The sequence below is a fragment of the Branchiostoma lanceolatum genome, chromosome 1 (genome assembly GCF_035083965.1).
Source record: "Branchiostoma lanceolatum isolate klBraLanc5 chromosome 1, klBraLanc5.hap2, whole genome shotgun sequence".
Classification (NCBI taxonomy): Eukaryota; Metazoa; Chordata; class Leptocardii; order Amphioxiformes; family Branchiostomatidae; genus Branchiostoma; species Branchiostoma lanceolatum.
The window spans coordinates 6,752,135-6,767,941 of NC_089722.1; the positions used below are offsets into that span (position 1 = coordinate 6,752,135).

At 41.6% G+C, this 15,807-nt stretch overlaps 1 protein-coding gene across 1 annotated transcript; it reads left to right on the forward strand.

The window, feature by feature from the left end:
* Positions 1-75: 75 nt before the first annotated feature.
* Positions 76-9,121, forward strand: LOC136434368 (splicing factor 3A subunit 3-like). The gene is made up of 18 exons (XM_066427188.1): positions 76-269; positions 565-612; positions 1,053-1,105; positions 1,300-1,405; positions 1,512-1,578; positions 2,043-2,134; positions 3,008-3,090; positions 3,521-3,659; positions 4,073-4,141; positions 4,388-4,455; positions 4,868-4,908; positions 5,108-5,177; positions 5,610-5,682; positions 6,105-6,269; positions 6,807-6,917; positions 7,384-7,474; positions 7,805-7,860; positions 8,346-9,121. Exons 1-18 carry the CDS (start codon positions 174-176, stop codon positions 8,421-8,423), a joined length of 1,506 nt encoding a protein of 501 aa, XP_066283285.1. The 5' UTR covers positions 76-173; the 3' UTR covers positions 8,424-9,121.
* Positions 9,122-15,807: the final 6,686 nt, after the last annotated feature.

The window sequence follows — 15,807 nt, forward strand, 5'->3', positions numbered from 1 at the left end:
ATGTACCAGTGCGTTGAAACTATCCGTGAATAGAGTGTGTTTTGCAAGAAATTAAAAAGACGCTAGAGGGCGCTTTTACCAGCTTCCCAGCGTGCGTTGCAACCGGTGCCAAGCAGACGTTTCGTGATCGTAATTTTTCACACAAGTGTGGCCGAATATCACCGTTTTCTGACATGGAGACGCTTCTTGAGCAACAGAGGCGGTATCACGAGGAGAGGGAACGTCTTATGGACGCCATGGTTAAGGAGATGTTACATAAACCGGGATCGGTAAGCGAAATATATCAAAAAATTTGCTCATCTTTTGTGCATGTCGAAAGGGGGAGGGGGGCAAAGTTTTGCTTTTTCGAGTTTTGTGATGGCTTTCAACTCCTTGCAATGTCCAAATTATAGTTTGGTGAGCTAAGAACCGCTGGTTTAAAAATGTGAAATATCTATTTGACTGTACGTATTGTATATATATAGCGTTACCTAATACCTATAACCTATGGCAAGAAATCCTTCATAATATTTTTCTTTGCACAAAGATTTATGACATGATTTCTCTGCTTTCTGTCTTGAACAGCATCGAGAACAGATCAACTCAGAACAGAGATGCAAACAGCTCCTGGATGTGAGTTTATCCCTCATGTTGATCTTATAATTTGTAAACGTTATGGTAGGTACGCAGAACGTAGGTGTGTCAAATAACGTTGATGATGATGATGATTTTAACTTGATACATAACTTGATACATCATCATCCTCACAGCGTAAGAGTTAAACTAACGTTACAGTTATGTTACATGTATACATTTCTCTAACATTAAGTAACATTAAGTAAAATCTAACCCAGGAAGGTTTCCTATTTAAACCTCCTTTGTCTAACTTGTAATCCTACTAGAACCTTAAGAAGAATCTTAAGTTAGCATATTCTGACTCCTAGGAATACGCCCATGAAATTGCCACGACCAGATGATTAAAAAAACACCTTGAAATTGAATGTAACGTTACCCAGATTCATCAAAATGCTTACACTGTACGTTTTTTGCTTTTTATTTTCTTTACTCCACAGAGGTACATGGAAGTGTGTGCCAACTTGAAGGAGTTATACGAAGACAAAGATGGGTAAGAAACATTCTTCCACCTTTTCTCATTCTCCTTAAGTTAACCCTTCAACCTTAATCATGAAACCTGTAAGGTAGCATTTTAGTTTTACAAAATGCTACAAATCAATGAAGTATTTACACCTGCTATGAACTTTGAATCCATTTAGAGACTATTAGTGAAGTACTTATGATAAAGTCTGACTTCTTTTCCAGCCTAAGGAAAGAAGAAGTAGATGCACTGTCTGGTCCTAATGAGTTCCAGGAGTTCTATTCCCGTCTTAAAGCCATTAAAGACTTCCATAGGAAACATCCCAATGAGGTACGTCATCCTTAAGAAAGTTTTGTGATATTCAGCCTCCTATCAACTTTCTGTGGTATTGCAGCAGGACTTCTGGTTTTTATATCTTTTTTTTTTCATGTAACAGATCAGTGTGCCGATGTCAATTGAGTTTGAAATGGTGAAAGAGGCGAGGGAGAACCCAACTGACGAAGGTAAGACTGAAACACAAGCATACAGTATACACACTCCGTTAATAGTCTCTTCTGGTTGGTAAATCAATTGAATGTAGTTTTCTTATCATGTACACAATCTTATTTTTTCTCCAATATCGAAACTGTTGTAAATGTGGAAATGTTGAAACGTTTGTAGAGAAAGAATAAGGTTGTGTATATAACGTTAAGTAAGTTGTGTAAGAAAACAATCTTCAAAGCATACACATTGTTCGAGTTTATAGTAATTGCAATGCCTGCAGTTTTTTTGCAACGGCACAGGAATGGAGCTTTTGAGGATTTTAAGTCTCCTGGAATATGATTTAATGTGAAAGCAAGATATTTGCAGTAAAAATATACAAACATTGAATTTCAATTTTCATATATATGTAACGTTACATGTACCTCAGTGTATTTCACATGAACACATGTCTGTAATTTTAATTCTTTTGTGTTTCTCCTCTTAGCTATGGTGGACTTTACTGATGAAGAAGGGTATGGGAAGTACCTGGACCTTCATGAGTGCTTTGAAAAATACATCAACCTCAAGAGTATAGAGGTATGTGTTCTCTTTGTTCTGTTGGGAATTTCCATCTTGCTGTAATACACAGTGTAGTATGGTAGGATTTTTATGAATTGTAAAAAAAAAGAAATTGTGATGAACAATTAGAAACATGTCATGCTTAACTTGTTGTCTTCGTTGAAAATAGAAAGTACAGTCAAAATTGAGCTAAGGTCAGCATTTAGCAAAGTGTTAAAAATACAGTTTTTGCTTGTTGGTTAATTTTGATTTCAAATGAAGTGAAGAAGACAATCTTCGACACCATTCTAAAACCAGGCCTTCTATATGGCTGCGAATCTTGGGTGTTAACTAAGAAAGATATCAGCAGACTACAAGCTGCAGAAATGAAAGTGATCCGCACCATGCTAGGAAAGACGAGAGCGGATAGACTGAGAAACACCCACTTAAGAAAAATTCTTGGAACAACATCCATAGAGGAAGACATAGAAAGAGCAGCCCTTAGATGGTTAGGGCATGTCGAAAGAATGGGAGATGAACGGATCGCAAAGATTGCTTTCAAGTACAAACCAACAGGCAAGCGCCCTCTTGGTAGACCCAGAAAAAGATGGAAGGACAACATACAAGAAATATTAACAAAGCATAGACTGGGCAGACTAGCTAGACTGGAAGAAGATGGGGTCTTCCATGACCGGGAAAAGTGGAGAAGGCTTCTCAACTGACAGGCCCTGCGGGCCTACCTGGGGAAGATGTAAGATGTAAGGTTAATTTTGATAACAAAACACAGTGCCTCCAAATATACACTGCAGTTTTAATGTAAATGGCAAAGTGTTTCTGTTCATGCAGCATAGAAAACGCCCACCGATATAATCATAAGACTAATCTAAAGTTCTGTTTTTTCCCTCTCCACAGAAAGTTGACTACATCACCTACCTAAATGTGTTTGACCAGTTTTTTGACATTGCCAAGGACAGGAAGAATGCTCAGTACAAGGAGTGAGTAGTTCTTTATCCTAATAACAAAACATATTTTTCAATGGTCTAACAGGCCTACAGTGGACAGTATTCAAATTGTATAAATGTATTTTGCATGTAGTTGATATTACATAATGATAAGGGTATGTAACTACCATAAGTTTATTCATTTTCATGTGGACTTAGTTTTGTAGAGGAAATTAGGTTTTCGTGGTGTTCGAAGTTAGCGGATGAAACAACTCTGTAGTACAGCAGTACATGTGTAATACAAAACATATATTTGCAGTGTCATGATTTCAATTCAAGGTAAGATGCGAAAATAAGAGCACCACAAACATTTCAAGATTATCAGTACTGGTATTCAATTCTCTTATAACTTCCACATGGTTCTGACTTTTAAAGCAAACATCTTAAAGAGAACTTTATTTTTTGTGCTTCTTTTTTTCTCCAGCTACCTCCTGACATTGCTGGACTACCTGCAGGGGTTCTGTGCCCGTGTGCACCCCCTGTTAGACCTGAACGAGGAGGTCGAACAGGTCATGAGGGACTTCAACCTCCAGTGGGAGACTGGCACCTTCCCTGGCTGGCCTGTATGTACTGTACTTCCTTATAAAACCAGTAGAGGGCTCTTTGTTCTATACTACATGTAGTAGTACTAGTAGCTTGGGGCTAGAATAGACCAATCCTGATTGTCCATTACAATTAGCGGTTCAACCAATGATAGCATGGCAACTAGGGGTTTAACCAATTAGAGAGTGGCTGCATGTCTTTCAAATATTTGCATTTTTATGTTTGTATATGCATTTCTACATTTTGACGTAGGTGGGTGGGGCTATGGGATTGGTCTATTGTCCATAGATCAGTTTATAGGACCCTTGGTCTAAGATCTGTGCAGATTAAGTGCATCAAGCATGTTCTTTAAAAATGAATGAAGGAAAGCATGCTTTTCTTAGTTTTGGTTGAATGTATTCCTGATGTATATCTTCTTTTTTTTTTCCTTCAGAAAGAGGCAAGCAGTGCTTTGGCCCACTCTGGTGCCCATTTGGATCTCTCTGCTTTCTCCTCAGCTGAGGTAAGTGTTTAATACTCATAATGCTTGTCTTGATACTAAAACTATAATTGTCATTATCATGTAGCATGTACTTTCTTTACCAGAAAGATGGTTCACCGTTGTTTTGCAGTTTCGTAAGAACAAATACTAGAAATTTCTTTCTGTAAACTTTATATGTATAGTGACAATAGGTAGACTGCTTATTATCTTAGTAACAAGATGATATATTTTATATTTAGGTAATTATTAATTGATATTTCCTTGCAGGAGTTGGCCTCCCTCGGTCTTGACAGGTTAAAGTCAGCCCTGTTGGCTCTGGGACTCAAGTGTGGAGGGTAAGTATTATTTTAACCTTCGACCTGCTCAGGTAGCCATTTGGGACCAAATTTGTATTGGTTATGGGGTTAGGTAGCAGGGAGAAGGTTAATAGGTTACACAAAATTCTGGGGTACAGTAGTGACGCAGTGTGGAAATACATACAGTATTCTATATCAAAGTTAAACTACAATTTCCTAGAAATTGTGTGGGATTGCAGTTTGATACATAATAACCTCTACCAAAACAGGTGAACTTTCAAGTTAGCACTCATTATTCCCTAAATTTGTGGTGGAGAGGTCACTCACAAAAGTAAAACCACCATGGATGTTTCAAGATTCATAAATACGTGTACTATTCTATTTGCATATTTCATTACCTGTATTGAATCACAAAGGTATGCCGACATATTCTGACATCTTTCCATTACAGAACTCTGGAGGAGAGAGCACAACGGCTCTTCAGCACTAAAGGTAAGAGACAAACGAGAAGTTTTCCCTACTTAAGATTCTTCAGATCTAAAGCTGTTGTTGTATGTTAGAGTTAGAATAGGGAGGATTCTAGAATGTTACCCTAAAACACTTGTACATGTGTTTGATTATGGGAAGAATCTTACTTGTTACGACTTCTGTTGTATCATATCTCTGACTTTAAGATGTGTTCGTTTCTCAGGCAAGAGTCTTGAGGAGCTGGACCCTTCACTGTTTGCCAAGTCCAAGCCAGGGAAGGGCAAAGGAGCCAAGTGAGTACAAACTGTTTGTCTAGGCACAAAAATGTTTCGCCTACTTGGTCGATGGCAAGGCTGCAAGAGAAGGGGGTCAACGGAGGAGAAGAAGGAAGGGTATACCTTCGAGGAGAGAGCAGAAGAATAGTTTCACCCTATCTTTCCCCAAATTATTGTTTTGAACACATCTGTGTTAGGGATGACGTTTTCCTGTGCCCATTTTGAATTTGGAGATACGATGTATTTAGTTCCAGTGTTTCGCCCCTGGGAAATTTTCGACTGATCAGCTCCAGTCTTTGTCAAGAAATGAGCAATCCACAGCTTCCGTGACATCATGTTATGTAGATAGAGCATGTGAGTCGGTGAGCTCAAACAAACAAAATAATATGTACTCCATAGAGTTTGAGGAGAAACATGATTTCAGCCATCTAATGTTTGTCTCTCCTTCAGGGATGTTAGTGAGAAACAGAAGGAGATTGCCAGTCTTGAGGGACAGGTGTACCGACTCTCAGAGATACTCAGTGTAAGTCTTCACCTATTTTACAACTAGAAAACTTACAATCAATGTACATTTCAAGTAACCGTACCTGTTATTATGTAATGTGCCTCAAACATGTTACAACAAACTCTAAACTCAGATGAGTACTCACTTATGCAAGGGGGGATACAAGCTTACCCGCATTTGGGATTGTGTTCTCGCCGCAAAAGCGCCACCTACATTGGCTGCTTATAGTGGCGAGAAGCAGTAGCTCTGAAGAAGGTGTCAGAAGCTCTTAAGAAGGTGTCTGACAGACACCGAAACGTCAGCAGATAAGAAGTTGTGTAAAAAGAAAAACTCCTATATCCTATGTTCTACCAACCTGATGAAATTATTTTCGGGAATACCCACTGTCTGTAATAATACAACAACAAGGTGAATAACTTTCCCGTGTCCACTCTCTACAGGAGCACCGTGCAGCCACCCGTGAGAATGTGCAGCGCCGACAGGCTCGGACGGACACAGAGCGGGAGGACGAGGACGCAGAGGAGTTCAGCGAAAGCGAGAGCGAAGACGAGGAAAACGAGATCATCTACAACCCCAAGAACCTTCCACTGGGCTGGGACGGCAAGGTAACACCATGCAAACCTTTTTCAGGAATTTTTCTCTTTCCTTTAACATGCCTGTATCAACTCATGTTGTGAGCTATAAAGTAGAGTGGATTCATTCTTCAAGCTAACCGACATCTTTCACACCGTGCAACTCATGTTGTGAAGTTAGGACTCTATTATAAGTGTTTATCAGTGCTCAAAGTACCGGGTGCATATGCTATTTGTGCACCCAGATTTGGAGCTAATTTTTGTAGGGTTACTTACCTAAAGGTACTACTGTATACAGCATATTCTTGTCAGAAAGAAATGATGAATCCTTCGTTGTTGCTTGTTTATAGTTTTGAGCTGTGGAATTTCAGATTCAAGCTCTGAAGAGGGGCAGTAACGTTTGTAATTAAGTATTGCTGATATTCTACTTTATTTTATGCTGTGCATGCAAACTTTTTTCCGTGCACCTAAATCTTAAGGTTATGTACTGTACTGTACTACACTTGTGCACCTATTCCCAAAATGAATTTGAAGCCCTGGTGTTTCATATGTTATCCTCTCCTTTCCCAGCCGATCCCGTACTGGCTGTACAAGCTGCATGGTCTGAACATCAGCTACAGCTGTGAGATCTGCGGCAACTACACCTACAGGGGACCCAAGGCCTTCCAGAGACACTTTGCTGTGAGTAGTTTCTCAAGACATTATCTCCAGTCTGTAAGGAACTGAAAAATAGATTTTGGCCATCTTACTTTTACACTATGGTACATCGTATTTTCATATCTGTTAAAACATAAAATATTGACTTAGCTCTTTTCTGTCAGGTCACATATACGTCCAAAGATATCTCCAATGCAACATCACCCTGTACAGTATATCTAGACAGTGCATACCTGGGGGTGCTCCACTAGAGATTTCTCAAACACACTGTGGCTGATATATGTAATCTGGCTGATAACTGTTAATGGAGGTTATAGTACGACTAACTCAGAGACCTACAGCCATCAGGCGATGCGACCCGCAGTCATGCCAGTACCTCAGGCGATACAGAATACACCGTGTTATATTCCATATTTACTGCATCTGTCTTAAAGCAACCATTGTTGGTTGAATCAACCATTGATTGACACCTGTCCATCTCTCTCCCCAGGAGTGGCGCCACGCCCACGGTATGAGATGTCTGGGGATCCCCAACACTGCTCACTTCGCCAACGTCACCCTGATCGAGGACGCTGTCGCATGTAAGTCTCACATCTGGTACCCTGTATGTCAGGAGACCCATTGTTTGTATGCACAGGTGGTAAGGTGGTCTTGTGGTTAGGGTTTTTGACTTACAATCTAAAGGTTCTGGGTTCAAATCCCTAGCTTGACTCAATGTTGTGTCAACAAAAGTCGGGATTCATCCCGGTGTGAGTGTATCCACATAAACACACAAAACAAACAGAAAGATAATTTGTTAGGCAAAGTAGTGTCAATAGAAAGATTAAGTGGTATAAGTGTCTAGATGTTTCAATATCAATATTTGTCCTGTACTTTGGCCCAGTGCTGACTCATTGTTGTGTTGTTCACAGTATGGGAGAAACTGAAGACCAGCAAGTCAGCAGAGAGGTGGCAGCCAGACCAGGAGGTCAGTTCTTGTTTGTGTTTTTTTGTCAATTTTCTGTTACACTCAGAAGACTATATAAAGGCAATTCAAGCTCTGCAACTGGATAAGAGCCGAAGATTTACTCCGGGAGTAACATCCAACACTATTCTTCATCGTACTAAGACTAAGAAGATTGATATTCTATAATATAATGACCTTGTGATTTGTAACATAACATGCCCCTCAAAAGTAACAGTCATTCCATTTTGTAGGCAAATAGTAGTGGATAACCTTAAGTCAAATGTACACACTCAGGCCACATCATAAAAAAGAAGCTGCATAGTCCCCATTTCGAAAACTTTATTCAAAGCCACACCATTTTGAATCATTCATCTTTCCCCACAAATCACAAGGTCATTCTATTACAGAATGACCTTGTGATTTTTAACCTTACATTTTCCTCAAGAAAAGTAACATTGCCCTAGATCCCTCCGTTCTGAATCTTTATTTTTCTCCCTATCCCACAGGAGGAGTATGAAGACTCAACAGGCAATGTGGTCACCAAGAAGACATATGAGGATCTGAAGAGGCAGGGGCTGCTGTAAAGGAGATGGCAGAGATTTTAAAGTCAATCCCACTTCTGTCACCATCTTTAGTGGTCAACAGGAAGAATTAAACTTAGATGAAGTAAAGAAAATGAGTCATGATCATTTTCAGACCATTTATGTATAGTTGAAATGGTATCAGTGAGGGGGTTTGTCTTTTACAAATAGGGAAGGGAACAATGTGCTGTTCATCCTAGAAAGCAACTTGGAAATGGGTAGGGTATGTACGTGTACGAAACCAGAGTAAAGAGAAATGTTAAGTTTCACAAACACTGTTTTGGTGTGCGCAAGATGACAGTTACTCAAGCACCTGCATAGATTTGTAAGTCTATGCAGTTGCTTTAGTAACTGTTATCTTGTACATGTATATCTTTTTACCTGGATGTATAACCTTCATCAACTTTATTGATGTGTTATGATGTGTGGTTGTGTCCAGTGCACCATACTTTTCGTTTCTTGTGTCACTTGTACATGTATTAGCAACTTAGATAAAAAGTACAATTTGTGTAGAACAGACATCTTGAACAGTAATAGTTTTATATTCTATGGACCAAATGATTTAGATTCTGATAGACTAAAGGATATGACACACAAGCTGGATGTCTCTGCTTTGTAACACAAAGGTCTTTGCTCCTGTTGACATTTTTCCATGTCAAAAGAACTGTTTTGTGTTAAGAGGAATAAAAATAGAAAATGTACTGTTCTGCCTTCTTTCTACAATATTGTTGAAATTGACACAAACACTGGTCGATTTCAGTTTAACCTTTAGCACACTGAAGTAGTATTGGTTACAGAGTTAGGCAGCAGGGAGAAGGTCAAAAGGGCAATGGCAATTTAGAATTGCCCTGACTCTGGGCAATTCTAAATTGCCATTGCCCTTTTAACCTTCTCCCTGCTGCCTAGCCCCCGACAGAAGAACAGGTATGACTATGTCCAGTCGTCTCAACTAGTGCACCTTTTGTGGCTTAACCTGCTCGATCAGGGACCCCTGATGTACGTCCCTTCAGAAAGACGAATCCCCGTATTCGAGCCAAGGCTAGGTCTCCGAGTCAGAATCCTAATACTACAAGGACAATATAACCAGGTACTCCCCACACCACTCTAGTTCGTTTTCTCCTCCACAGTTCACCTGGCTGTAACCAGGTCAAAAGTTCAGATTGTCTACATGTATACAGTGCCCGAAGGTGATGAAATGCATTTAGCGCTGAAAATTCCGAAGAGAACATCCATGCACAAGAATGGACACCTCGCAGGGTCGTTCCCCTTATTATAGGGCTTGAGGAAAACACAGCTATTCAAGCAAGACGATAGTAGTAACGTTATTGCTGAACGCAAGTTAGCGGATAATTCTGAAACTCCATGTACACAATGCTGCATAAACTTGCTTCTCCTATTGGGTCAGTTAGTCCTCACTCTTAGTGAGCAGTTTAGCTAGTTTTGCGGTGTTTCTGACCTAGGGAGAAGAGTCGCTCTCACACTAAGTTACAGTTATATATGTAACCCGTGACCCTGGAGTGGTCTTTATGTCACAGTTAAGTGACATTCGGGTCTTGTTACGTGGTGACCATTGAGTCAAAAAATAATAACTTTTAGAAATAAGATTTTAGACTAACTACGCCGGGTACTAGGAGAATATTTCAGGGTTTCATTTGCAAGCTCGGGCGAAATGCGATCTTCACCTTGGACTGACCGACTCTGCCTGCTAATTCTTCTTTTTTCTGCCGAATTCTACGATCCATACGCCCGTAGGAGGGCCTGGTGGAGGCTAATAGTAGTGATGTTATTGCTAAACGAAAGTTTTGTGGACTATTCTGAAACTTCATGAACACGATGCTGCATCAGCTATGAAATAAACCTCCTTTACTATGCTAGCCATAGACACAGTACAAAAGTTTATCTATTTGCTGTTCTAGCCCTGCGTGGTGCGCTAACGTCGGCTTCCTAGAGCGGTAGTCCGCTGTGAATCGGTCAGAAAGAACAAGACTTACCGCATTCCAGGGCAACTGAGGTAGCCTGGAATCCAAACCTATTATAGCTCCCGAGTCTCCTCCCCGGGAGCTATAATAGGTTTGGATTCCAGGCTAGGGCAAAGGTTAACTTTAGGTCGGTGTGCAGAGGTGCATCTTCATGTGAGCCGACTCAGAGGTCACGTAATGTTAAGTGGCAGCAGTCCAACACCTGTTGATAGTTACGTACTCGTTCTCACGCCCACACCTTTCCCCAGGACACTGCTGTAACTGAAGAGGGCGCCTAGACGCACTCAGTGACACACTCAACGTTAGAAGGACGGCAGCTTTTTCTGAAAGAATAACCACTTGTCTCGTTCTCCCTCTTGGGTCTTACCATCCTCTGTAGTAACAGGAAGATCCCGGCCGAAGGTAAGTCTGGTCTCTTTTATCCTGGCCTAAGCTTAAATGGGCCGACTAATAAACTACTCACTGATTGACAACTCCCCGGGCGTCTCTAATCTAGGTCCTCGGGAAGAACTGCCTGGGCTGCCGAACAGATCCTCTGCCGGGCCGGAACCAATCAGGTGAAACCGGGGTCTGATTCCGCATACAGTGTAACTGACAACGACGAAACAAGTGGAAGGAAAACTACGTAACACTACGAACAACGCTCTTATCAGGGATCATCAGGCAAATTAAAAGCATTTCCCAAACATTTCGAACAGGGAGTTAATGAAGCAATATATGAGAGGATGTACAATCCCAGCCAGGCCCTGACCTGTGCTCCATTGGAGAAGTTAAGGCTCTCCTGAAAGCTACTAACTCTAGGAAGTCTACTGGACCAGATAACCTTCCTAACTGGATTTTGAAAGAGTTTGCCGATGACTTGGCACCAGTAGTCACACATTTATTCAATTCCTCATACCATGAGGGCAAAGTATCAGAGATCTGGAAGTCCGCCAATGTCGTCCCAGTGCCCAAGTCTGCTGGTTCATCAGATGTCCGCAACATGAGGCCGGTGTCTCTCCTTTCAGTCCTGGCTAAACTGTTAGAAAAGTGTGTCCTGAAAAGACTGCTCCCTTCCCTGCGTGCAGTTATCAGGGACCAATGCGCGTACCTGCGGGGATCGTCAACGACCGTCGCCCTGGTGCGCATGGTTCACACCTGGCTGACTGCTCTGGACTCTAGCCTGGTCCCAGTCTCTAGGGTCGGCTTAGTGATGTTTTACCGGGCCAGTCAGTTTCTGATGGCCTTTCTACCTCTGGCTGCCATCCTACTTCCGCTACACCTTACATCGGCTGCCTTCCTACTTTTCGCCGCCCCTAGAGACTGGCAGGGTGTCAATATGGGCCTGATTCAAGGCGCATGAGATTGATGCCGAACTAATTAATCCAAGGCCGTAAACAACACCCCGAGCGGCCTAAGCTGTCTGGGCGGGTGAGGGTCACTCACAGTGCCGTAGAGATATCGGGGAGGCACCGAGGGTATGGATTCCAGGCTACTCTGGACTCCAGAAAGCCAACCCTTATTCGAGCAGTATTTGCTGACATAAGCAATGCGTTTGATCGTGTTGATCATGCTTTGCTCCTCCAGACTGTGATTGACCTTCAACTTAGCTCACGAATGGTGGCATGGATTCACAACCACCTGACCGACAGACAGCAGAGAGTAGTTGCAAATGGTGAGATGAGCTCCTGGCGCACACTAACATCTGGCGTCCCGCAAGGTGGAGTCATCTCTCCATACTTGTTTTTGCTGTTCATGAGCACCCGGAAAACAGTTTACACCGACACGTTGAACGTTGGCTACGCCGACGATGTGACCTTGTCCAGGACACTTTTAGCACTTAAGGCGGACGAGGACAGGTCAGTCGCTGAGGAGTCTTCCCACCTTGACTCTTGGGAACCGGCAGAGGATGTCACTGAACGGCATGAAGAGCCAGCTGCTCCAAATATGTTTTTGCAATCGTGTTCCTGTGCCATCTGCATTGACCCTTGGAGGAGAACCAGTGCCTGTTGTAGACTCGGCTACTGAGGGACTTGGGTTCATTCTGGATAAAGGTCTCACTTTAAGTGAGCAGGTGAATTCAATGGTAACCAATGCCTCGCGGAGACTTCATTACCTTAGACTCCTCACCAAACAAGGCATGAGCGTCTCTGACCTTCTTCAAGTGTATACAGCCCTGGTCAGGCCTGTGCTTGAGTATGGGCATGTACTCCTGGTCGGCTGCAGCAAACCGTGACAAGAACTGGCAATGGAGAGGGTTCAGAGGAGAGCTCATATCTCTTGGTGGAAGGAGGAGTCTTCCAACCCTTCCAACTTTGAAGGAGAGACGTGAGCTTGCTGCTCTCAAACTGTTTAAGTGCATGCTCGATCAAATCAGACCATCCGTTGCATGATCTGGTACCAGATGTTAGGTCAGAGGCCACTGGAAGGTCTCTAAGGAACTCTGGCGGAATCAGTGTCCCCTTAGCCAGGACGAACAGACTGTACAACTCTTTCCTCCACTATACCATCCGTCTGTACAACAGACAATTGCAGACTGCGTCGTAGTTTGTTGTTATGTTATATTGTGTACATAGGTATGTTATATGTAAGATCAACGCAATTCAGAAGTGCATGTATCTGTATGAATTATATGTACTTCTGTAATGTTGGTTCAAACAAATAAAGATTTGAAGATTTGAAAGATCCCGCACTCAACAGGAAAGGGGGTCTACCACGGTGGTCACGTTGCATTGCTATTAGGGGTGGGAACCGGTACAAACAATTCAGGTCCGGTCCAGGTCCAGGTCCAGAGGGTCAGGTCCAGGTCCGGACCTGTACCTGTACCTGATTATAGTAGTGTCGCAGTACATCATATTTTGGAGAGCGAGACACACGCAAAAGTCTCCAAACGTCATGTCTGGAACGATATAATTTCTTAGGTTTGCACTTTGTCTCAAAATCATAATTATACTCTTCTCGCCGTCTGTTTTCTATTCCTTTAAGTGTTTCTAGCTATGATTCACAGCTAACGTCTTCGAAAACGAAGTTAAATCTGCTGTTTTGTATTTTCTTAGACCAGTTATGTGGCCGCCTGGTACTATGAATTTTCTAATCGGTCCATAGGCCGGTCCACTGATTTTTTACGGACCGGTTTTTTTGGACCGATCCATTAAGAAATACCGGTTTTGTACCGGTACACGGTACCGGTACCCACCCCTAATTGCTATGGATCTATCCGCGATGTCATGCAAAAGTTTCCCGCCCACAAGCGGGGGTGCCATGAGCCGGGCGGTGTAAAGTAAAACACAAATCTCGCTCCAAATAAGTATTAACGCATGATCCGATTATCGCACTAAGAAGAAAAAAACATATGCACATGCAAACTACATTAGTTCGCTTTGTAAATCTGTATAATATACGAGCTGACCGCGAACACGGCGCTTCAAATTACCCGCCTTTGACGCGTGTATGTATAGGTTGCTTTCGGTCAGTGAACTTTGAACCTTTGCACTTTTTCGTCTAATTTACGCCGCAAACAATGGTTCAACACATACTTTTGGAAATTTAAATCCAATTTCTATTGAGCAGTTTTTGATGTCTGAGAGATTTTAACTTATTTCGCCAATTCTTTTGGGACGTCTTCTCCCATAATTTTTTTTTCAAGATGGCGGATAAAATTAATCGCGGAAGCATTATGCCATCTAATCGTCCAAAAGTTCCTCCCATCGGAGAAATTTAGTCAAAATTTTGTCTCATCACGAGAAACTGAAACATTGTATCGACCAGGCCGGGAGAGTTGGTAGAGTTCCAATTTCTAAGCAAAATACACCTGAATGGTACCTTTGGGGATGGAAATACACGTGGGTAATAATAATAGATAAATACAAGAACAAGACCCGCAAGTGTGTTATCTGGAGAAACCAGAACATGGCGTCGGTTTGTAAACAAAGGAAAATCTAGTTCTGCTGTCAAACAATAACACTTTGATCTCTTCCGTATTTCCCCAGCAGTGGATTTTACTAATGTGTATTTTTATACTACGTACATCTCCTCTGTATAGGAATGCGCCGTTTCTTTTCTCTACCAGTCAAATTAAAGCTGCCAGGAAGTTTCTATGCATACATTGCATGTCAGCGCAAGCCGACACAGTCCTCGGCACATCAAACGTGGGCGTGTGCGCTGTTACCACGCGTGTTGAATTACGGTCTTTAGACCGCGTTCTATTGCAAGAATGAGGAGAATACTAGAAGGAGTTTGTTATTAGAAAGAGGATGCGTTTTTAAATCGGAAAACTTAGTTTGTGACACGTCGCTACACCAGTTCTTGTCAAAGACGCAAATGTATCAAGGTGAGTGCTACGTTTTGGGGTCTCAGTATGTGTAAAATTCCATGGATTTGCCTACAATGAAAATATTCGACTTCATCAATGATCTATTCGAATTCCATCTGTAAATTTTGAGTGTCTGTGTGTTTAAGAAAGTCGCAGATAATGTACGTAGTAAAGGCCGGGTTTTTGTTTATCATATCGGCGGGTTCTGCGGCGTCCCCGGTGGTTACGTGTAGAATCATCGGCCAGGAATTACGGTGAGTTATATATGGCGGAAACTGCGATTTTCAGATGGCCTTAGTTTTGGCGTTTTGTGTGGTAGGATAGACTAAAATATAGCTAAGATAGAATTGAAACGGTGGTTTCAGTATGAAGCTCGAGCGTGGGAATGATTGAAATGAAAGCTGGGGTATTGTTAATGAATGAATGAAAGACCTTTATTGTGCATTCATGCCCCGAGGGGCTAGGTACAAGTCGTCTAGCTTAACACATGGAACATACAAGGACATAAATACAACAATACAAGCTGTAAACATATACAGTAGACAAACGTGTTATCAAACTAAGCTAGTCAAGTAGAGTCGACTTCTTCTCGCTTCTTTGTACATGAGTAGATGTATGAACAGACAATATTTCTTATACAAGGATTATCCAGGCGTAATAAAAATATGAATTTGCCTGTTGCATTTAGATGTTCGAAATATGGGAATTTTTCTTTGATAAGGTTTAAAAGTACACTTTGATAAGGTTAAAAAGTACACTTCTTTCGCTATCGTATAATTTAAAATCTAGGACGAAATCTTGCTCATCTTCTACTTGATTTAAATTACAATATTGACAAAGTCTATGTTGTAGAGGCGTGCGATTGTGCCTTCCTGTTTCGACATGTAATCTGTGACAGCTAACCCTGAGTTAATTTTTTAGTAGTAGCCACTCTGTGTTTGATGTTGCTAAAGGATAAATACTCTTCTTCTTTATACAATGACTTAAACAGACGGTAAGTTCAGAGTTTGTTGCTGTAAGATTTATCCCTGTTATCGTTGTGGATTTCGGCTGAGAATGTTTGAGTATAGGTGTCTTTTAATCGTTGACTAATGGAGTTAATGATAAGTAACAAATT